The sequence below is a fragment of the Corvus hawaiiensis genome, chromosome 14 (assembly GCF_020740725.1).
Source record: "Corvus hawaiiensis isolate bCorHaw1 chromosome 14, bCorHaw1.pri.cur, whole genome shotgun sequence".
Taxonomy (NCBI): Eukaryota; Metazoa; Chordata; class Aves; order Passeriformes; family Corvidae; genus Corvus; species Corvus hawaiiensis.
In genome coordinates, this window is record NC_063226.1 from 4757795 (window position 1) to 4782115 (window position 24321).

General features: G+C 44.1%; 1 protein-coding gene across 3 annotated transcripts in view; it reads left to right on the plus strand.

Annotated features, from left to right (window-relative positions):
• The window catches only part of HDX (highly divergent homeobox), a 41242-nt gene that overhangs the window by 5985 nt on the left and 10936 nt on the right, over nucleotides 1-24321 (plus strand). For 2 of the 3 annotated variants that reach the window (XM_048318874.1, XM_048318875.1), the window contains 5 exons: nucleotides 1599-1745; nucleotides 3645-4763; nucleotides 8656-8709; nucleotides 17748-17894; nucleotides 21358-21565. In XM_048318874.1, coding sequence (XP_048174831.1) covers nucleotides 1599-1745; nucleotides 3645-4763; nucleotides 8656-8709; nucleotides 17748-17894; nucleotides 21358-21565 — 1675 coding nt within the window. The remainder of the gene's footprint in view (nucleotides 1-1598; nucleotides 1746-3644; nucleotides 4764-8655; nucleotides 8710-17747; nucleotides 17895-21357; nucleotides 21566-24321) is intronic. The other variant, XM_048318876.1, reaches the window with a different exon arrangement.

Sequence of the window (24321 nt, forward strand, 5' to 3'; positions counted from 1 at the left end):
GGCTGTTGAACTCTTAACATCTATTTCCATCACATAGTATAATCATATTGGAGAATAATGTGAAAACAGTTGGATGTCTGTTCATGCTTTTGAGCCCTTAATAATTTTATTTGCTTTATATTAGAAGCAGCTCTTGTGCAAAGATTAGGTAGATCACAACTCTTCTCCTTTCCATCCAGAATTTTCAAACATGCTTGGCTACAAATGGTTCCCTCATCCCCTTTATTTTCCTGCTGGATGGTGACAGGTTTCCTGTCCTGGGTTCATTCTTTTATATTGTGATGCATGTACTGCATTAAAATAAGTTGTGGCTGGTGACATTTTTGCTTCCCAAGGCACCAAGTTGGATGCAGGTTGTTCCTGGCTGGCGCTTGCAGTGTCTCAGCTGGTGGCCTCCTGTCTGGGACAAAGAAAGGCGCTGTCTTGGAAATCTGTGATGATGGGGCTCTTCTTTCCTGGTACCTACCCAGAACATTGTATTCTTGGCCTGTGTAACAAGAGCATCAAGCTCCAGTTTGCCATTAGGACTCTGTTGTGCGCTTGGTAATATTGATAATATTGACAATATCGTTTGCCTTTCCCAAGCCAGGGTGTGAATTTTCACACATAACAAAGCAATGTCTGGTTTAATGTGTTCATCAAAGTGCTGCCCTGCCCCACGTCACCACCTGAACCTTCACAGTGAAACTCTCAGGGGACCGAGTGGTGGGAACTGACCTAAGGAGTTGCTGCTGGCCCGGGAGGAACCTGGGCCTCTTATCCTGGTTGAGTTCCTGAGCACCACTTTGGACAAAGCCAAGGAACAGGAACACATCCCAAGGTCCTGTAGCCAGCATTGGTTATATCCCAGGAAAACAACCCTTACATATTGTTAAAAATCCTGATTTCCAGCCTTTGGGGGGGGTGTCACAGCAGCAGAACCTTTCTCAGCCTGGGACATGGGTGCCCCTCCTCTGCTAAACTGGAGCATTTGCACTGGGTGGGCAGCACCAGGGCTGCCCAAATCCCTTTGTTGGTGATTTTCACCCAAATTGGTCTCTGGTCCTTGATGTTTGTGATTTTGCAGCTGGAAATGCCGGTACTGACACAGCAGAAGGACCTTGTGGAGTGTAGGATTTGCTGTAGTTGGAGACAGCAGAAACTTTACTCGTGTCAGTCACCTTTATTTTATACCAGATTTTGTCTTTTTTTTGTTGTTAGGGGAGGTGAAACAGACCTGCTGGTATTGGAGCTGCTGATGTTTCTCTGTTTTGCCTAATGCCTTTATTTGATTTATATTTTTAAGGGAGAAACTTTTTTTTTTGAAACTAGAGCCTTACAGACTTAGCAATATCATGTAATATTTACCTATTTATTTATTTATTTATGAAAAGCAGTCATTGTTGTTCCAGACATACAGTTCACCTGTTCAGCTTGAGTCTGTCACAATGCTGACTGCAAAGGGTTTTTTTGGAAAGTCAGGAAGAGTGTTGGTAAAAGATTGTGTAGAGAAAACATGTCAATCCTTAGTGTTATCACAGGCACAAGTGAGAGCCTGTGCATCCTGCAAGTGTAACAGTTTCTATTGCAGCTTTCAGAGTATCTCCTTTTCTTTTCAGATGAATCTGCGTTCTGTATTTACTGTAGAACAACAAAGGATATTACAGCGTTACTATGAAAATGGAATGACAAATCAAAGTAAAAATTGCTTTCAGCTCATATTACAGTGTGCACAAGAAACTAAACTGGATTTCAGTGTGGTCAGGGTAAGTGCTGAGGCATTCCAAATTTGTTAAACATACACATTCATTGCTTTATGTAAAATATATAGAGGTCTGGAGTCCCTAACTTTATCCTTGTCTTAAATCAGACTTCAGTGTGTGTTTGTGATGTTCATTTTTACCCAGTGAGCCTATTTAGAGTTTGTTTTCACTGAAATATCTTCACATGACTCTTGAATTTAGCAGGGGCCTGGGTTGCAGGAGTGATTTTTGTTCTTCGTCTTTTGTTGAGATTTTTAAAATTATTATTTATTAAATTACAAATTGGTTTGCCCTATAGAAACTTCGTGTAATGTATTGTATCAATGCAAGGTCCCATTATTCAGAAACTATTTTTAAGCTAAATAAGTTTCTATAAATTAATATATTTGGGGGGAAACAATTGTGGAACTATTTCTTTGATGCACTCTGTCACACTTGTATTCCACATCACAATCATAAATATTGTGGTCCCTCATGGTTATTTACAGTGAGGACATTCTTTTCCTATAAAACAAGAATGTCCCTAGTACTAACAGGAGCTCTTCCAGAGTCTTTGAGTTCCACGGGAAGGGAAATAATAATCCCTTTGTGAAACACTAGACAACAAAATGGCTGTTGTCCGAGAGCAGAAATAGAAATCCTGAGGCAATAGATGGAAAAATAACAAGGGTAGTGGAGCTCCCAGGAGCTGCTGTGACACTGGACACTGAGGAGGAACAAGTGGGACCAGTCGAGGTTGGTTTTTTAATTGGTTTACCAGTGGTACATTGACAATAACAACCCTGCTCCCAGATTCTTACTTGGATTCCTGTCCCTCAGAACACTCTGGAAACATTAAAAGTTACTTTCTCAGCTTGAGGTGGTGGAAGCTGTGAAAGTCAGCCAGGGATTCAGGCTCTTGGGGCAGGCAGACAGTTGTAACAGGAATCTGGATGCTGATGGTGCAGCCAGGGCTGGTTTGCTATTTTTGTGCTGACTGAATGTCCTAGAGGAGGCAGCCCAGCTCTCCTTGCAGTTCTCTCCATCTTTGTGTTTCCTTTCCCTCTCCATTTCCCTTTCTGCAATCGAGTATCATTCCTTCTGTTTTCTTCCCTTTCTGAGCCCTGATTTGCAGCACTTAAACTTTTTATTGCTTAGGAAGTACAATGAAAACACATTCAGTGTTTGTCCTGCATTTGTCATAGTTTAACATGGTCTTACCTTTCTCTTATTTACACCCCTCATTTCTGCTTCTCCTAATGCCCCCTTTTTTCCTTTTTTTTCTTTTTTTTCCTATAAAACTCTTGGTCAGTGATTAGTTATTTGCAAAATGATACTTAACTTGCAGCTGGCACTTGCAGATAGGATTATAATAGGCACATGAATTCCCTAACTACAATTGGTCAGGAGAATGGGACTCTCAGCAGAGGCAAAGCTGGCCAGTAACTGACATTTTACTGCATGTTACAAATTGTGCCTCAAATTAGACATTTTGTAAAATTTGACAAAAAGGTTAGTAGAGTGGAATTGTGTATGGCAGGGATGTTTGTTTTCCTATCGGAAGTTAGTCACAGTGGTGTCAGTGAAATAAATCTTGAGGGTAACTTTAGGACAGGAGGCATGAGAGTCTTGGGATTTTTGAGAATCTGGGGCATTGGAATTGAGACTGGGGTTCTCCTGTGTATGAGTTGTGGATCCCAAAGAGGAGAAGCCTGGATTTCTACCCTGTATTGTTCAGGCCTGGATTTCCACCCTGTCATGTTCACTGCATAATCAGTACATGATTTACATATTTGTAAACTTAGATCTCAACTTGAACACTTAACATGTCATCAGATCTGCTTAAAAATGGAATTGCTAATTTTTTTCTGCTTCTTTAACGCCTTGTTTTGTGTTTGCTGTCGTTGCTGGTGTTGTTTACAGACGTGGGTTGGCAACAAGCGGCGGAAGATGAGCAGCAAGAGCGCCGTGGAATCTGGGGGCACCCCCCCAGGGACTGCCCCCGCCACTCCCGCCATGCCCCCAGAAGCAGCAGTGAGAAATGTGGTAAATATTGCTCGATCCCAAAGCCAGCAATCTTCTTGGACCTCTTCTAACAACGACGTGATAGTGACTGGTATCTACAGCCCTGCCAGTTCGTCGGGCCGGCCGGGAGCCGCCAAGCACACGAACACCTCCGTGGCAGAGCTGCACAAAACCTCCATTCCACGGCTCCCGGGCAAGAGCGACGCAGACTTCCAGCAGCAGCACATCCCTCTGGGACGGCAAGTACCCCACTGTAAAAATGCCTCCCTGTTAGTGGGGGAAAAGACCATTATTCTGTCCAGGCAAACGAGCGTGCTCAATTCTGCAAACTCCATTTACAGTCACACGAAGAAAAGCTACGGCGGCTCCTCGGTGCAGACGGCAGAGCTGGTGTTACCTCAGAAACCCATGATTTGCCACAGGCCCTGCAAGGCCGAGCCCTTGGCGTGCCAGCGCTTGCACAAACCCGAGCACGCAGCCCTGGCGTCCCACGTGCCCCCCGGGCCAAGGGCTCACCCCAGGGACCCCGGGTGTGGCACCCAGAACCTGGAGATCCGCGAGGTGTTCTCACTGGCGGTCACAGACCAGCCCCAGAGGCTCGTGGCGGGGAGCACAACGCAGAAACATCCCTCTCTGGAAGGCAGCTGCCTGTCCATCGCGATGGAGACGGGCGACGTGGATGACGAGTACGCCCGGGAGGAGGAGCTGGCCTCCATGGGAGCGCAGATCCAGAGCTACTCCAGATACTGTGAGGGCGGCGGCTCTGGCCGCGGGGACAACCAAAGCGCGGCTGGGCTGGGCCGCAGTGGGAGCTGTGGGGCACAGGTGGGCAGTGCCAGGGATGTGCCTGACAATCTCCTCTACCACAGCAGAGAGTTCCACCTGCCTGCACGGACCTCATTGCACACAACATCCAGTACGATTTATAACACTGCAAATGCAGCCAGAAGTACCTTTTCTCCTCATTTTACATCTTCAAGTCAACTGAGGCTGTCACAAAACCAAAATAATTACCAGGTAATCCATCCATTTATCTCTGTCTTCAAACTTCGAAGCCACAGTTGTAGATAAATGCTGTTTTCTTTCAAAGTTGGTAGCTATTAAGCAATAGGTTCACCTTTCTGCAGGCTGTGCTCCTTTTATGCCTTTCAGTGGAGATTCACTCTCAAACCTAGTGCGGTTTGGGAGACTGCAGACCTGTCCAGCCGAGCCCCTGGTAGCCATGTATTGAAGATCAGTGAGGATTTCATGGATTCCATGGCCAAATTTTGGCTGCAGGATGGTCATACCTACGAGCTGGTGGTCGCTCAAGCCTGTGTTGTCCTGCTCTGGCTTTCCAGCACATGCCATGGCCATTCCCTGGGTGTTCCCCTGTGGACACACATCACACATGGCACAGGACGTGGTTTCATGCTGACATTTGTGTGCTGTGAATTTGCTCACCCCATTGATGTCAGCTTGGATTCCTGTACCCCCTGTGCAGGTGGCAATCTCTGGACCTGTGTTCTGTCAGGGATTAAGATCCCCTGTGAGGGAGTTAACATGGTAGGAGACACTCAGCTTCCTTTCCCACAGCATCTAATACAAATAATCAGTTTTACATTCAATCCCTTTATTCCTCATACTTGTACTAAAATCCCTTTAGTGATACTGAGGGGAAATTAAATGCAGAAGAACTAAAAGTTGTTTAAGAGAAACTGCAACACTTGACACATTTTTTTAGTTTTTGGTATTACAAGGGGAGAGATACTTGTGCAGGAAACATCAAAATTGGTATTTTTCATGGATTTTTACACCATCTGGCATGACATAGCCTGGAGACACTGAGATAAAAGTCTTTTAAGGCTGACAGGATGTGATTCTGTGTGTCTCACCTGCATGCATTTGCCTGTTATTGCCTTTCTAATTTATCCTGAAAATAAACCATGTTGACACCCTATCAGCTTTTCCTGTGCTTTGCTCACCAGGATAGAGAACAAGACTTTGTGAGTCATGGGGTTTTTTGTAGCTTTTTTTAGTTTTTCTTTTCTTTTTTTCCTGACTTCTTCCTATCTCATGTGACCATTTGAAGGAAAGCTTTTGAGTTCAAGTAAGTGCCACTTTTCACCTGAATTATTGCTCTTCTGGGTAAACCAGAGGTTCGATGAACAGAGATACTCTGGAGTAAATTCGGGGGGGTATATGGCACATCAGATGAGCTGTTCTCTCCTTTACTCTCACATAGTCTGTCAGTGTTTGCTGTTACTTTTCTTCTTGGTTGTAAAATTCATGAAATGCTGTTTACTTTTGCCATCCCAGTTTCACAGAAGAGAAGCTGTAAATGTGCAGATCAGTCCAGTAAGGGGTTGGTGAAAGTGCTTACGATTGCGTTAAGGACATTTTTCTTAAGTTTCATGATGGGAAATCCATTACTGATGCCTCCATCAGCTGTGTGCTTGTGGTGCTTTATTTCACTCTTGAAACAGCTTCAGAGAGATTGATTCCTTCTAGTTTTATATTTTTTAAAGGAAATTTGGAATAACTTTGTTATGGGGTTCTGTGGGGTAGGAACTGAGTCTTTTTAAAGAGCTAGAACAGTTTCACAGTCGATGATATTTTATCTGTCCATTTGGTGTTTTATGGATCAGAGTAGGATCCCTGCAACTTTGTTTTGGGGTTTTTTTTTTACTTCCCCCTGTTATAAGAACATACCTGGTTTTTTTTTGCTAAGTGAGGAATTCATCTGTACCCCAGCTGACCTCCATGCCTGTCTCAGATACCTTGTTCTTTGGATCGGGAATGTGGGTGGAGGGAGCTTCTGTTTCCTGTCATATCCCTTGTCACTTTCAGGGTTTTAAACCTTGGAAAAGCTGAGCCGGATGCTGTTAATTCTCTTATTGCTGTGAGCATGCACCCTGTGAACCTCTGAGGTGACACTTCTGGGTATTAGAGACTTTCTAAGGTGCTGTCTGAATCCTTTTAGGCATGTACAGGATGACACTTCGTTTTTTTTGTAGTCAGTTTATGTTAGTTTTATTGCCCAAGTTTAGCTAATTTATCCATCAGCACAGAGATGAAAATCCTTCAACCTGGGGAAATCTTCTTGAATTTAAAAATAGATGAAACCTGAGCTAAATGATTATTGGAGTAGTTGAACATTCAAGCAGATGCTTCTTCCAAGTCAGGACTGTGTGATTCATGTTTTGATGAAGTAATTACTGTCATATATTGGTGGGGTATCTAATTAGCAATTAGTTATAGCTTCCTTACTGGTTCAATTAATCAAATTCATGTTAGTGTAACTTAAGACTAAATTTAATTAAGTGATCAATTTTAATGCCTGAACAGGTTCAGTAAACAAATGTTTCAGCCTACTTGCTTGTCTTAGTTTGACTTTGAGTGTGTTGAAGTAGAGAGGTTATCTGTGCTGTCCTCGAGGCTGAATTGGGATTTAGTCTTGGTTTCTTCCCCCTGACCCTAAGGGACAAAAACCCTGTTGAGAATCTATATATTTTTATTGACTTTGCTCCCAGTCCCAGCCCTCGTGCCTGGTTCACGAGAGCAGCTCAGAGCAGTGCTATGCATGTTGTCTTTCAGGGAGTTCTCTTGAGATGAACTTGCCTGGTTTTGGCCTCATACCTGTCTGAACTGTATGCATTTGTCTTCCCAGCAACCCTTAATGCTCTGCCTTGTAGATTTTGCTTTATTCCCATAGAAAAGCACTTTTTTTTTTTTTTTTTTTTGCAGCCCCCCCCTTTAAATTAGTGAAGAGGAGCCACCTGGGTGGGTCCTCAGGGTGCCTTTACAGAGGAGTCTGTGGTGTGAAGCTGTTGTGTGGGATATAGGGTTGTAACAGACATAACTTTTCTAGACAGAATTTCTAAAATCTGTGTTTGCGGTGAAGAAATCAATATTTTAGACTCAAAACCTGATGCAGGCTGACCTTTAGGGTGCTCCTTTCTGTCCCCTGTCAACCCTCCTTGTGCTATAATGAGAAAGGTTCTGATCTTGGGTAGCCTCCAAGTGCTTCCAGCTAAAAGCTTGAGGAATAAAAGTGTTTTATGTGCTTGTACAGCAGACACCTGTACCAGCGCTGCTGTACTTGCTGTGCTCATGCTGCAAGAGCCATCAGTGGAGCACTTTGCAAATACAGAAACCCTCAGTGCAGTTTGGTTCAGTCAGCAGAAGTGCACAAGTTTTTTCCTCACACATGTGGGTAATGACTTGAGGTGATTAATCTCTCCGGAGCTATGTTCAGTCTCTCAAGTATTGCTTGTCTGCAGCAGAAAATGAACGTGGAATCCTAAATAAGCCTAAAATATTCCAGGCTATGACACACCTGAGATGATCAGAGAAAACAGTCTGAGATTTTTATTTAATAAAGTCTGACCTCTGGGAATGATGGAGAAGCAATAGAATGGAGGCAGCTCACCTCTGCCTTCACACCCCTTCCCCTTCCTTCTTCAACCTGATATCCCTAATTTTTCTGCTGATACTCAAATCTTTAACGTCAGAACACCTCAGTGACAAACACGAGAGCATTTTTTCTGGAAGTCAAAGTGATGTCATTAAAAAAGATCTGAGGGCAGCTTGGTCCTCAGCCCTTGTCTGACTCCAGTCTGCTCATCCTGCCCGTGTGGGACAGATTGAGAGGGAAACTGCTGTTGTGAAATACAAGTGTTGAGTTACCAAAAGTACAGAAACACCCAAGTCACCACTGTGTTATCTCGCCCTCACCCAAAGAAACAGTGTTTTAGTCTTAGCAGTAAAGGTGAGTGTGAATTTGGTTTTGAATCTTAACCTGTTTACAGACATGGGTGTCAGAGTTGAATGCACAATGCTGAAATCTTGTGAAATTGCTCAGTATTGGCTCTCACAGCAACCTAAGCTGCTCTTGTTTTCTGTTCTGTTTCCTCCTTCCCCTTTACAGATTTCAGGAAACCTTACTGTGCCTTGGATTACAGGTTGTTCCAGAAAAAGAGCAGTAAGTACAGTTCCATTTAAGTATCTAATGCATCAAGTGAAGCAATGAAAAGTTGCTAAAAATGCATTTTTGAAAATGTCAGTTCTGTTTACCGTGTGTGGGTTTTTTCGCTTTTTCCTTTGATACAAACATTATCTGCAGGTGCAGTGTTTCAGTCGAGGTGAAGTTGATGTCTATCTTTAAAAGCAGGTCAAGGTCATAATCCAGTGTGAGGTGATGCCCAGGTAGGAATGGTGCCCTTAGCTCAAATATAACATCTGAATTGATGAGGACTGAGAGTTTGGAACTCAGAATAATGTTTTTTATGTTGAAAGTGAAGTGGTTGTTAATTGAGGTAACTGAATGCTTAAGAGAGTAACTCCCTCTGCAGCTTCTCTGCACATGCACAGAATTAGTCAGTGCTGGCTGTAGGAACTTGATCAAGTCTAATTTTATACACATAAATGTCATTTCACAGCAACAGAATTAGCCAGGTTGGTGTCCTCAATTCACGAACGACTCCAAACTATAACACAGGGTATGAAACAGCTTTTATCAGGAAAAAACCCCTCTGCCCAACTCCTTTGTTTAGTTACCACTCAGCATTTCCAGCTTGTCTTAAAAGAGATGTCACTTCTGCCTCCTTTCCATGGAAATCCACCCTCAGCTTGGATGGTACAGCCAGGCTCTCCAGGGGCTGCTCTTTCACTCCAGCTCTGGCAGAAGCAGTAATTGGGGAAATGTCTGTCATGGTAACCAAATTTCCCAGTCCGTGGAGCTGGCAGTGTCCTGGCAGGGGCTGCTGTTTTGGCAATGAGGTCTAGGCAATGGAAGAGCCTTTCGTTGCCTTCTCCTGCTGTAACCAGTACTTCTTCCTTTCTTTATTATTTTCAGTTCTTCTCTTTAGTCTTCAAAAGGTGTGAGTGTGGGACTGTTTCCTGTATAAGTAGGAATCTAAGAACCATCACATTAATGGTGTTTTCTCTCAGGCTTTTTCTAGGTCTCAGCTGAAGCACTTCCAATTTCTGCAGAGTTTGGTACAATCACTTACTTCTTTTTATACAGAGAGCACTTTATAAGAGCATCTCCCAGAGGAACTGATACTTTTATACAAATCCTGTTGTGCTCAATCCATCTTTTTTCTTTCCTAAGTGCTAATTCTCTTGAGGAGGCTTTTTAAAATGCAGCTCTTTTCTGGAAGGCTCAACCCCTCTATCAGTTAATGACCTTTTAGAGCATCTCACCAAGGAGCTGGGGAGTGTCCTTGGGTAGAGTTTCACAGCTAAAGGGGGAGGTTTTCCCCCTCCCTCCCACTGCTCTGCCACACCATCCATAGCCAGTATCCAGTTGCAAGGTAATCCAGGTCGGGTGTGTGACCTGGTAGGTACAAATTCTGCTGCTGAGGTTGTTTTTAGAGTTCAGTGCTGTTCTTGGAGTCAGGTAAGTGCCAGAGCCAGCTCAGAGTCAGCAGTGGGAGCACTGGGCTGGGAATGGGGTGATGTTGGCCCCTGCCTGCAGCACTGGGAGGTTTGTTGGGCATCATGGTCATGCTGGATACCTGACCCCAGCTGTAGAAGACATTTCTGGAGTAAATTTTAAACCTTCAAGGATGTGGAGGTGCCTGTTTATTAATCAAAGAATCATTAAGGTTTGAAAAGACCTTTAAGATCAAGTCTGACCGTCAGCCCAGCACCAGCACGGTCAGCACTAACCCATGTCCCCAAGTGCCACATCCACAGGTTTTTTGAACACTTCCAGGCATGGTGATTCTACCCCTGCCCTGGGCCACCTGTTCCAATGCTTTACAATCCTTTCAGTGATAAAATTTTTCACAATATCCAACCTAAACCTCCCCTGGCCCAGCCTGAGGCCGTTCCCTCTCCTCCTGTCCCTGTTCCCTGGGAGCAGAGCCCGACCCCCCCGGCTGCCCCCTCCTGTCAGGGAGTTGTGCAGAGCCACAAGGTCCCCCCTGAGCCTCCTTTGCTCCAGGCTGATCCCCTTCCCAGCTCTGTTCCCTTCTCTGGCTCCAAACCCCCAATGTCTTTCTTGCAGTGAGAGACCATTAAGGATGGCTATTAGGGAATTATTTTTCCTTAAACCTTTGCTCCTTTGTCTTTTTAATCAATAAAATGCATAAAACCCATTGGTTAACACAATCTGTTTGACACATCTGTGTCCAGATTTGTGGATGCACTTTCCCAGTCTGAGTGCAGAACCAGCCTCCTTCAGGAGACAAGTTGAGGACCTGGCACTCAAAAACTGCTGTGTACACACAAGGGTAAGACAAGCAAAGGAGAAAAAGCTCCTTCTTCCTAGAAACTTTGATTTCAACTGTGAAATTCTTTGGAATAAAGAGTGTGAGGGAACAGAAATAGAATGGATAGAGTTGTAGAACTGCCATTATGGCAATTACTGCCATTCAAACAGGAAAAAGGCTAATCTGTATTTTGGTTAAAATGGAAAAGATTGTCTTTTAGATGCTCTGAATTTTTAATCTTCTGCCTTGATGTTTTGTTTCCCTTGCCCTGTCCTTCAACTGTATCAGGAGAGAAATAAAAGCCGTGCAGTTCTGCAGAAACTCTTTCTTGTCTGCTCAGCTCTGCTGTAGGATGATGTAATCCTGATTGTTAATGAATATTAGTCTAGAAATATCACCCTCTCAGTAACTCATGCGAGTGTCTTTTGAAATGAGAGTTCTGTGTTCTCTCCTGGTGCATGTGCAGTGGCCTTTATGAATGCATTGATTTTTGGTTTTTCACAGGGTGCTGGAAGGATAACAAGGATTCAAAAATAGCAGTGAAGGTACCAGTTAAGGAGAATTAAAAAGGGGGAAATATCTTCACTTTTGTCCTTGTATTTAAGACTTGTTAGTTCTGTGTCATCTGAGGTCTGAGCAGAAGCATTTGTGTTTGTGGTAGTTTTAAAAGTACTGGTGTGCTCTGGAGAACATTTGTCACACAGGTGGTGACTCTGGGTAAACTGTGCCTTAGTGGTGAAGTTTTGTTTTGGAGGAGGGAGGGGGCTTGTCTGCCCTAAGCTTCACTTTGGGGTGTCTGGGCTCTCAGTCTGATGTATTTGGGGACAGGAAGGACCTGAAATGGGTGGAGAGTTCCTGTGCTAGATTTTGATTTTTGTATCACTGTTTGCACATTGTCTATTTGAATAAAACTCTGTCACAGCAGTGCAGTCACACTTCAGGCAGGTGAAGGGGCAGAGGTGTGAGACCTGTCCCCAGCTGTTCTGGGCATGGGGAACACAGCTGGGTTGTGTGGGGGAGACACATCTGTACAACTCTGAAGAAAGCTCCTCCTTGGCCTGGGGTCTGCAAGGCTCAGGAAAACTGGTGGCTGCTGCAGGAAAAGCAGCGTGAGCTGAGAGCAAACACCTCAGAGCAGCTCTGCAGAGAAGCCCAGCAGGGATTAAAGCTGCCTGCAGTCATAGGGCACCTCAGCTCTGCCTTTTGTTTTAAAACTATTCCAGGAGGAACTTGGGGAGTTCTCTCCACCTTCCTCTGCTCTCCCAGGAGGGGAGGAAACTGTGGTTTAGTCAAGTCGGTGGGGGCATGTCTGAGTGACACAGTCAGGGTCTGCAGTGAGAGGTGAGCCGAGCTGGAGGTCTCTGGATGGGAGCACTGTGCTTGTTCCTGCTTTGTGCCATTTGGAATACTGAGTAAAGTGTTTCCTCCTTCTGTGAGATATTTTACTACACATCTCAAGATACTTCTGCATTGGATGGTAATACCATCCACGGCATGGCCTTCTGGCTGGAAACAGCACCTCCTTGTCCACAGCAATCCGCAAGGAATGCAAAGGGGGACAAGTCTGGTCATCTTTTTATTACGTGATGTGCTGCACCCAAGCGCCACAAATCACCTTGGCTTTTTGTCCGCTGTGAACCTGTAGACAAGAAATGCATCCTGTCTGAACAGGAACTGCAAAACTTTTCTGGTCCAATGTGAGGAAGACATTAATAGATCGAGTAAGAATCATGAGAATTACCATCTAAAAATCAGTTTACTTTGAGGCTGAACATTCACTGTTTCACAGATCAGTTCAAAATGTCCAGAAGGACGAGTTGTCAGTCTGTGTGGATTGAGGGTTGGTTTGGAAATTACACAGTGAGATGAGAGTGTAATATCTTTGCTAGGCTGTTCATTGCATTGATATCTCTCTTTTTTTCCCATCTTTTTAGTTGAGTTTGATTTAGAAACAGATATTAACAGAATATCTGTAATTTTGGCTGAGTGCTGAAGCAGTTACAGCTCTGCTCACAATGGGGTGCTATGAAATATTTATCAGTTCTGCTTCCATCAGAGCAAACTTCAGGCTTACCTAACCAGTGTGGAAAGATGCAAAAAGTCTCTGTTGCAGAAACCTAACAGTGGGTGCCCTAATGGTGTGTCAGCAGGAAGAGTTTAAGGGTGCCTTCAGCCACCTTTGTGCCTGAGTTTGTGCAGCTGTGTGTGAGCAGCAGTGGCCAGCCTAAGCACAGGATGGGATGTCACTGACAGGGGGGCAGCTTTGTGGCACTGGTGAAACCTGAAGCTAAAACCTCAGGCTGAAGGAATGTGTAATCTGGCACAACTTTAATGAGGTTAAATATCTTGGTGTGTTAAGGGAAAATGCAGACCTTCAGAATTTGTGTGTGGGAAATCAAGAAATAATAAACTGAAATGCAAGAATGATATTAAATGGTGCAGATGGGAAAGGGGGGGCATAGTGGAATGATTCAGAAATCGCTATTAATACATACAGATAAGATCTCGAGATAGGAATCGATAATCCTCTGAAGAAAACATATTAATTAGTGTCAGGATTCAGAGAGCTCCATGCTGGTGTCACTGGGAAAGGTGAATAAGGCAAAACAACACTGTGCTTGTACAGAAGAATCTGGGATTCGTTCATACCTTGAATGCTTTGAGCGCTTCTGATCTTCCCATTCCTCCCAAAATATAACAGAAGCAGTGACAGGGATCAAAGGCATGGAAAATTTGTTGTGAGAGGCTTGTTTGCTAAAAATAACCATTACCTCAGCCCATTTCATCACCAAGTATCAGAACTGAATGTTGATTTCATATGATTTCACTGCAATTGAAATAAACACCACACACAGTGCTCAGCTGCAGCATAAATGCAAGTTATGTATAAAACCTCTAGTTCTTCCATTTTTTAGCATGTCTTTGATTAATAATCTGAAATTTGTGTATAGCTTTTGTGCACGTGGCCTGAAACATTTTCAACTGATGTACAAAACCCGATCTAAAAAAGCAGGCTCTAAGAAAAGGCAGGATAAGGACACTCCACTCCGTGCAATTATTCATCCCAATTATAGACACCGGATTTGCACCACAGATATTGCTGCACACTGGGGGGGATGAGGGGCTCGGCAAAGAGCCAGGAATGTCTCTAATAAACTGGGTCATCTCTTCTAAGGATGATGTTATTACACTTGGGAGGTCGGGGATAAGCCGGGTTTAACCCTGCGCGCGGCACAACTGCTGATTCAATTTGCTCGCCAGGATTGCTTTTCCTTGGGAATGGATAGGCTGGATTCTGCTGGACAAAGCCTCTCCTGCTTTTTAAACTGTGGGCAACAGAAGTGGGAAATGTAAAGGATTCAGCCAACAGCCAACACTGTCAAGGATAAAGCCAAGCCTTGAATCAGCAAGCCGGGGATCTGAAGAGAGGAAATGAGAATTGTATTCAGAGCTGAGTTAATGACGTTAAAATAAGAACTGAATTACTGGCTTGCCTTCACCTATAAGTATTGTCATAAATATGAAGCGTTCCAATATTATCTTTAGATATTTTTTCCTATAATGGTGAATATTATGGTATTTGTAGGGCTCTGAGATTTTCCTCTTGGTCCCTCATTTCCTCTGATGATACTAAGCATGAGAAGGTTATTAACTAAATTGATGGAAGCTTAGTTACATGTACAATGTAGAACTTCTATCCTTTATTTTCTGACAAAAGTCATTATGTGATTTTTAAGCAGTTTATAATGCAGGAGTCAAACTTGGGTATAATCCATGTCAAGGGGATGATCCTGTAATTGAAGGTAGTTTGTGATTTCCCTAAGAAATTGCTGATAAGGCCCATGGCACAGCATGTTAATCTGGAGCTGAAATTTGGACATGCTGAAGTGCCATTTACATCTAGGGAGCTTAAGGGGTGACACTGATCCCATGATGCTGGTGCAGCAATTGAGAGCAGGGTGTGTAAATGATGATTCTTCAGGATCTCTGAGATCCCACAGCCGCTCACTTGGCAGAGCACAGGAGCTCCTCAGTGCTGGTCTTGGCGAAAAAAAATGGCTAAAATGAGACAGACTCCAAAGTAGAAAAGTTACAAGTTATGTTAACATAATTACACAGCAGCTGTGAGGTGAAAACCATTGAATAGTGATGTATCTAATAAGATTTTTATTGAAACGTTTGTAGTAGGTCATCAGAATTAACATCTATGCAGTAAAATGGAAAAGATCTGACACTGCTTTTTAAGGAAAATTTTTAAGGGCCAGGTGGTTTTGCTAAATTCTGCTTTTTCCTAGTAAAGTCCTTGTTTTGAATAAGTAAAAGCTGAGCAGGCTGTGCACCTTCCTGAGCACCACCCCTCTGGGAACTCGAGGCAGGCACTGGGTGTCTTTTGTCCAAGGCAGGATCAGGATCCTCTTGCAGATCACTTTACCTGCTACTAAGTCCTCTCCCTGGGTTCTTTCAGGAGAGGAAGCATTTCTGAAATAACTGGAAAACCACGTGGCAAGAAGAAACCTGAGCTTCCTCCAGTGGCAGCTGGACTTTCTTTGGGTTTTGTTCTAATTTGGCCAACGCAACCAACTGGGTGGGAGAAGACAGCCTGAGCAGGGTTTCTCCCTTACCTGTGCCATAACACCAGGCACATTTCCTGGTGCTCCACAGAATTTCACAGAATATTCTGAGCTGGAAGGGATCCCACCAGGATCATCGAGTCAAATCTTAAGTGAATGGGCTTCTCTCATTTCAGCCCTGCACTGGGGAGGGTGAGCCTCCACAGGGTGTTCCAGGGGAGTTTCAGGCTGTGGATGTTAAATGTGAGGGATTGCTGTGTGTTGTGTCCCTGCCGAGCACCGATCACGGGGAGCTCTGTGAGTTCACTGCGAGGGGTTGCAGCGGTGTGAACGCTCCAGAACCAGCAGCCACTGTTAGTTATTTATGTTTAAAGAACACCCACTGTTCTTTAGGAGGTGAGGTTGCCCTGAGCAGTCAGGAATGCAGGTTAGGCCAGGGTTTTTCCGTGTAGTCTGAGCATTGCTGTCACTCCTCTCCGCCTTCCCTCTCCTCGGTGCTGGGCTGCCGCAGAGCAGAGCTCTTCCCAAGTCCCACTCTCTTCTGCCAGCAGCTATAAAAGGAGCTATGCTGCAGTGATCCGGGAGATGGCTGTACTTTTGTTCCTTGAACGTGGCTTGGAGAAAGGAGGAGCTCAGGTCAGGCATGCAATGAGAGCCCCGGCAGCTCCGGGCGAGCAGGCACCGGGGATTTGGCTTTGCCTGGGTCTGGAGCTGCACTTTGCTCAGCCTGGAGCAGCCTTCACTGTGCCAAGTGGATTCCTTCTGGATGAACATGGCCTGGAGCATTCTGCCCAGGAGCATCTCCTGTGCTGGGCTGCTCGGGGCTGGGTGGGGAGCGCAGCAGCTCCGGGATGTCCAGGGCGCTCCTCACCAGCCCTGCTCTGACCTGGTACCATCACCTGTGGGATGGGCAGGATGGGAACAGCCCCTCTAATTCCTGACTGGGGTGATGGAATGATAGCCAGGAAAAATTCTGAGTCCCTGGTAGGCACTCAATTAACCATGGATTGATTAAAGTTGGAAAATACCTCTAAGGTCAACAAGTCCAACCGGACCATATTTGAATATATTTGGGGCATCGTTTTATTGGGATTACTTTAGGAAGACAAAGGTTTGATGCCCCTATTTTGTGTTCATACGTTGAGGAGACTCAGGTGCTTCTAACATTTGGAGAAATAATAATTTTTAAAAGAAGAAAATTGCAACAATTAACCATATTCTGAAGATTAACAAAAGCTAGAACTGGGAACTGTACAAGACTGTCAAATGATCCTAGTTCTGCGAAATTTCTTTTATTCCACTTACAATTATTTCTTTCTAACTTTTAATGATCTTTAAATGAGCAAACACAGAGTTCAGCTATTGAAATCATGAGCACAATTCATTACTGAAATAATGACACATGTGGCACATGGGCTACAAGTAACCAGTGCAGACTTTGTGGTTGATTTTCTGTACTCAGAATAGCAGGAGAAGTGAAAAACATGGGTTAATGTAAAGAAACTGTAGATTTTAGATAAAATTCTGGGTGAAAAGCTTTTGATAAAGCTTGGAAACTCTACTAGAGAAATATACTTTCTGCTCACACCAGTTCAAACAGTGGTAGGATGTTTAGGAATTCTTTTTCAGTGTTACTCCTTTTATCACTGATCCACTATCACATATTTTGATAAGTGTAGACGAAGAGTTTGCGAACTCACAGATAAACAGTGGAACCAATTTAAACTCAAGCTCACCAAATAAACATTAAAGTATTCCCTTTAGGAAGTCAGAATCCTTTGAATTATGCATGTGTTGTAGTTTGCAGTAAGATAAAAGAACTTTAAGGGGGGAGGGTGAGAAACTTGAAAAGCCTTTAAGGAGTAATTTGCATAAATTGGGTGGAGAGAGTAAACAGCACAAGGGGGAAAAAGTTATTTTCAGTAAGGCCTTATAGAATGAGATAAAACAAATTACAGAAAAAATCAGGTGGAGTTGAAACAAAGCTGAAGTGCCTTAAACTTGTGTTAGTGCTGCCACTGCCTTTCCAGCAAATCCCAGGGAACTCTGAAGTGCCCTGGATACAAAAAAGAAATTAGAAAAACCCCCAAGTTCTTAAGGGAGAGTTAAAAGCAAAGAAGAGCCATGGAGGCAGTACAACGTGTGTGTTACTGTGTGGGAGACCTCTGGACATGAATGCTCTGGATAAGCAGATTTTTTTTCAATCTAACAGTATTTTTTTTATCTTGCAGTTACAGGACCGCACACAATTTAGTGACCGAGACTTAGCTACCCTAAAGAAATACTGGGACAATGGCATGACCAGCCTGGGCTCAGTCTGCAGAGAGAAAATTGAAGCTGTGGCTGCAGAATTAAATGTTGACTGTGAAATAGTTCGGGTAAGAAATCCAGAGTCTTCCCTTATCTTGTCACAGGAGCAAAAATAGGACAGATGAAAGGCTTTAAAAATTTCATGAGGAAGCTTGAAATAGATTTCACGTATTACATAATGAATGACCATGTTGGGGAGTGCTCTCCTGCTCTTTCTGCAGTCTATATTTAGTAAAAGCCCTCAGGTAAGAGTTGTATTGATCAGCAGCAGAAGCAGCACTACGAGCTGTTTGACATTCTCTTGAGTAAGATTCTAAGTAAGTGTTACATTTTTTAGGGAGATCCTAGAAGACTGAAAGGTACTATTTATATTGCTATTAACATACCAAAAAAGGGCTTTTCTAAAGATACAGGGAAAATACTTCTCATTCATGCTTATAGGGGAAATTGTGTGAAAGAAAATGCTCCAAAATGGGGGAAAAAAATTTACAAGACTGTCTTGAGGTCAGGTTGAGGTGTGATGGGGGAATTCCAGGTCAGTTCAGTTTGATGGTCCCTGTAGGTGGTTGAGGGAGGCACAGCTGTGCTGGAGATAGCCTGACTGCCAAGACCCACTGCACATCATCTGTTCCAGAGGCTGGGAAGAGTTGCCACTGTGTCCCGGATGAGCAGGCACACAGCATCACCCTGCAGCTCTGGGGCCTCCTTGGCTCATCCAGCCTCTGGAAATGGCCCCACTGTTTGCAGTCGTACACAGACAGGAGCCTTCCTTCCCCTCATGACAGGCATGACAATTGGGATTATTCCTTTCAGGCTTCATCCTCTCCTTCCACCTCTTTCCTAAATTCCTGACACTGCTGCAGAAGCAGGGCTAGGAGCCCTTAGTGGAACTCTCCTGTTCTGGAGACCTCTGGCTTGGTGCATCCAAATGGATCCAAAGCTGCTTTTAGGGTTGAACACAAATCTGGTTATTTGTTTTTGTGGGCACACATGAAATTTAAAAAACTCACTTGTACTTTTGGAGGCTGAAGAGAATCACTCTTTTGTCTGTAGAGAACAAAGCTGCTCCCTGTTTTCCAAGGGCTTCACTTTGCTCTCTGAAAGGTTCCCCCAGTAGCATCTCCTGGCCATGACAACCTCATGGACAGCACAGTGACACCCAGGCTCCCTTGGTTTGCTCCCTTGGGAGCATCCTCACTGGCACACAAGGGGTGACCCTGTGAAATTCTGTGCAAACCTTTCCACCTGCTGGAATGTTTCTGTCCTCAGGGCAGACACCGGGCTGGCCCCTAAAGCTCTGGCATCACCTGCACCAGAACAGACACACAAATGATCCCATGCACTTTACAGACCTTGCTGGAAGTGTTTAAGGAGAGAGTGTTTTAGGGATAGAGCTCCCAAGCTGATTCCCTACGTGGGAATTCCAGACTGCTCTTGCCTTCACCATTGTGCTGTTCCAGAATGTTCTCTGTTCAGCAGAGCATGCAGGATGTGGAACCTTCTCTTCCCCATTTAATTTGAGACACTATCAAAACATGTTCATCTTCTCTGACATTCTCAGTATGCTGAATGAAAGATTTTCTGCTTTGAAAAGTCTGTAAAAAGATCTGCCTTTCCCAAGTGCCTATTTTACTAAAGAAGAGGTAGATTCAATTTTAAATTTTGTTAGCACTGTTTGTTAAAATCACAAGATGATGGGAAAATTTAAAGAATGGCAATACACTGCTTGGAAAAAAGAGACCCAGATCTCAAAGGGCTGCTTGTGTGTGGGTTTTTCTTTAATTTTTTTTCCCCAAACTGTACATATTACAAAAAAATTATCTAGGTAGTTCTCTGCATACCTGTTGTGCATTCTTCAAAGAGGAAAATCAGCAAGCTGGGAAAGCAAATACCAGCCAACAAAGATGATTTACTAAAAATAGTGTTCAGCATGTTATCTTTTAGCTTGTTAGAGATGCAGCTTTAAAAGGGTTTTATTTCCAAGGCTGGCACAGCATGAAACTGTGTTTAGTAGTTGGGACTGCTGTTAATATTTCTTTACTTTTTCTCTTTAGTAATCAATTATAAGCAAAAAGTTTTTTACTCAACATTTTCCTGTTCTGTATCAGAACCTTAGGAAGAGGAGCACAGCAAGTATTTCTGAAATAAGGCCAGAGTGATGTTTAGTGTGTCTTTAGAGAAGAAAATCATAAAATATTTTAATGTCTTGGGAAACTCATTTGGAACAGAGGCCTCATGGAAAGGATGTGCATTTTGGCATGGCCTGATCATCTGGAACTGCTGCTCCTATTTCTGGGGGTGTAGATGGGGGACAAGAGCCAGCCCAAGAAGAGTGGGAGTAGCAGGTGGTTAAAGAATTGGATTCCTGGCTCTGGGAAGGATTTTTGGTTGCCAGTGGAGAGCTGATTTGATGGAATGAAGAGTCTGGGGTGCAGGGGCTGTTGAGCAGAGTTGAGATGAGATGAGATGAGAAGTCAAAAGCCTGAGTGACACAAGGGAAGGGAGAGCCTTAGGAGGTGAAGAGTTGCAGACAATCCTTATTACATCATGTTAAACTTTGAGTCTTCAATAATTTTTGGTGTAGATGTTTCTTCATCAGAGACAGCAAATGAATGACCAGGTGTGCAGATCCGCTTGGCCAATTTGGAATGTGGGTCTTTTCTTCTTTTTTTTTTCTCCTTTGAAACTCAGTTTTATTGATGTAAGAGGAACTTAAAGCATCCGTCTCCATCCCACCATGGCTGGGTTTCCAGGTTCCCTGGGCCTGTTTCCTCTCCCAGACTGTTCCCAGTGTGTTCCTCTACACTCACTGCAAACAACTTTTCTTAAAGCCTTCTGTTCCAGCCAAAGAGGACTGAAGGATGAGCTGCTCTGAGCTTTATTCTGCCAAGTTCCTTTCTGCCCTCCAAGGGGAGTGATGTGGATCTGTCACCTTGGCGAGTTCCCTCTGTGCTGCAGGAAATCCTAGAACAGGGGAGATGTTTGGGTCATCGGATGCTTCAGTCCCCTTATGGAAGTTGCAGAGTAGGAGAACCTGAATCAAAGATCCTATGTTAATTTGTTGAATAATTTAGGTGGGGAGAGACCTTACAAAGTCACCTAGTCCTGCTCTTTATCTGGAGCAGGATTGACTTTGGAATCAAGTCAGGTTTCTCAGGATGTTGCCCAGTAAAATGTTGAGTACCTCCAAGGCAGGAGGTGCCAAGGCTCCTATGGACAAACTGTCCCTCTGCCTCACTGTAAAGCATTATTTTTTCTTTTTTATTTTCAATTCCAGTCAGAGCTTCCCTTGCTGCCACTTGTGCCTATTGCTTCTTTTTCTTTTGCTGTGCACCTTCCTGTTTCCCTTGGAAAGCTGAACCTGGACACAGGATTTCAGGAAGCAGCCTCAGGAGGGTCAAATATTGGGGAATAATCAGCTCCCTGGACTGCTGGCTGCACCCTGGTCCAGATGTGCTGATGTCACTTGGTTGGGGGCCTGTTGCTTTTGTTATAGTTTCTGATATCATTCATGTTTATTTCTCTTACAAGACTTGGATTGGGAATCGAAGACGGAAATATCGTTTAATGGGGATTGAGGTCCCACCCCCTAGAGGAGGTCCTGCTGATTTCTCTGATCAATCTGAATTTGTTTCTAAATCAGCACTTAATCCAGGAGAGGAATCTGCTACTGAAGTGGGGGATGATAATGATAGGAATGATGAAGTATCAATCTGCTTATCTGAAGGAAGCTCACAAGGTATTTGGAATGCAGTTACTACTGTGCCTATATTTTCAATTTTGTGCAGTGTGCATGCTTTGGATTCTGTTGTACACATTCAAAAACGTCTGACAGAGTCACAAGTGCTCCACCCCGCCTGGGCTGAAGGTACTGTTTGGTCTCTTTCTTCTACCTCTGTGTCTCTGAGTTTTGTTGGGTTCGTTACACAAAGATTGGAGAAACCTTTGATCTATGAGCCCCATTTCTGCCAGATTGATCTGAAATGAAATCACAAGTTCACATTTTTCTGGTGCAAGTGAGAGCTGGGCAGACAGTCCAGGTGGAGAAGCCTCACTTCCCAAAGAAGCCAGGTTTAAGAAGTGCTCTCTTCCAACTGCTCAGTTCTTCCCAGCCAGCTGGAATGGCCATTCCATTTGACAACCCATCCCTGGAAGTGTCCAAGGCCAGGTTGGACGGCGCTTGGAGCAAGCTGGTCTGTGGAAGGTGTCCCTGCCTTGGCAGGGGTGGAATGGGATGAGCTTCAAGGTCCCTGCCACCCTCACCCGTGCTGTGATTCCATGGTTCCATCCCTGTGATCCTGATCACCCCAGGCACTGGTGGGGGTGGAGCTGCTGCTGTGCTGGAGCAGGGCTGTGCATTCCCAGTTCTCCTGGCAGGGAACCCCTCAGCTCAGGCTGGAACACGGAGCTGCCCAGGCCTCCTGCTGCTCTCTCTGACAGGCAAACACAGCCCAGCAGATCAAAGCCAGGAGCAGGGGACAGCTCAGGTGCCTTGGAACTGCATACACGGGGGGTGTCCTCAGTAATCTGCAGGATCTGGAGTGAGAAGTGCCTTCAACTTAATTCCCTTTTCCCTCCCAGGAGCACATGGGATCGATGTCTCCCTGCCCCTCCTGTCCGTGAGCCCGGCACATCCCCCACTCACTAATTGCTCCCAGTGCTTCTGCTTAGAGGAGATCAATGAAGCCTTTGCTCTCCAAGCTAGAAGAAAGTCTGACCTCGGGCCTGCTGCTGCTGCAGCTCGGTGTGCCAGGCTTGATCCTGCCATTTCATCAGAACAATTTAAAGGGAAGAGCCAGGGGAACGGAGAGTGGCTGGGAATGAGTCTGGGAGAGCTTTGTCATATTCGACTGTAGAGGGAATAAGATGATAAAGAAAAGGGTCAAGTGATTGAAAGCCAAGTGAGATGAGGAATCTCAGAGTCCTTGATTTGCCTGAGGTGTGGAAGGAGCTGATTTAAGTCAGATCTGCTTGAAAGAAAATGGTGACAGGGAAGAGTCTGAAGTGTCTGTAGTTCAAGTGAGGAATAACTCAATGTTCATTGAGCAAGGCTTTCATCAAGCAAGGTGAGGCTGAACACTTGGGTGCATTATTAGTGTCAAAGCCTAAGGAAGTGCAAGGAAACGACAGGATTTCCACAGCATCCAGGAATCCCACTTCCATTCCTTTATTCTCCCACAACAATTATTTCTATTCATTTCTCCAGTTCAAAGGAGGAGGTTTCACTGCTGCAGCTCAGCTGGTTTTGAACTTCCTGGAAAATATTTCTCCCAATACTCACGGGTTATGTTCAGGCACAGATAGGGAATTGTTCTAATGTTTGAGAACTGCAACTTCTTATTTTTTATTAATTTATTTTTATTAATTTTATTAATTTATTAAAAAACTGAAACAACAACAGCAAAAAGCCACTCTGAAAGACAGACAAAAACAACTTCTGGCCACCTAATTAGAGTGACAGTGTTGATGGCTCCTGCTTTTAAAATGTAGTGTGTGAATATAAAAAATTAACCTGTGCTGGGATGTGAAATGGAGCATTAAAGCTCTCCTACTGCCTCGCCTTTTTTAATTGTGTGTTAATTAACTCCACGCTGTGTAAGTGGAGGCCAGTGGGGCTGTGCTGGGTTCCATGAGCTGAGGGTGAATATTTAAGGAGTTGGGAATGCTGTAGGGAGCTGCTTCATTCAGCTGTTGAATCCAAGGGGTGTTAAATCAAGGCTGCAGAGTGCCTGGTGCCTTGGAATGTCCCCGAGTCCCTGAGGAGCATCCTCACCCAGTGACCTTCACCCTTCCTTGTTCCCTGCTCCCCAGTGCTCCCATTTGATCCCAAGTGCTCCCAGCACAAATTGTCCTCTGGAGCTGTGGCCAGTGGCAGATTAAGTTTATTTGAAACAATTTCAAATCAAATTTGCTCAGTTTAGAGCTACTTAACTTATAGGAAAGTTGTTTAATACCATTAACTGTCTTTGTGTGGTCTGGCCTAAACATTACCCTGTCTTTGGCAGCATTGGTAATCCCAGGAAAATCCTGTTATCCCTGTTTGTGTGGAGGTGACAGACTCTGGAATCATCACCTGCCCCTCCCAGTGTCCCACCTGAACCTTGCTGCCCCTTCCCTCTTTTCCTCCTTATATTTAATATGTATAATAGATTTCTATTTTAATATGCAGAAGTCAAGTAAATATGAGAATCAAACTTCAATTTTGGGGTAAATAGGCTTGTCTTTCTTTGGGTTATGTGTTCTCCTTGGCCTTTCAGGTCAATGGAATCTCTCATGCTTTGTGGTTGAAATATCAGGGTAAAATCTGCTGTTATCAAGTGTTTATACATAAAAAAGCACCTTGGGTTCACTAGGGATAAACATTTTCTATGATCTGATCAGTTTCTGTTTCAAAACCCATCAGTGTCTGCAAGGAGGAGGTGGAATTTAGATATGTATCCCAGAATTTCAGGGAATGCAGGATTTTTCATGTAGGAATTTATTTTAATTTAAAAA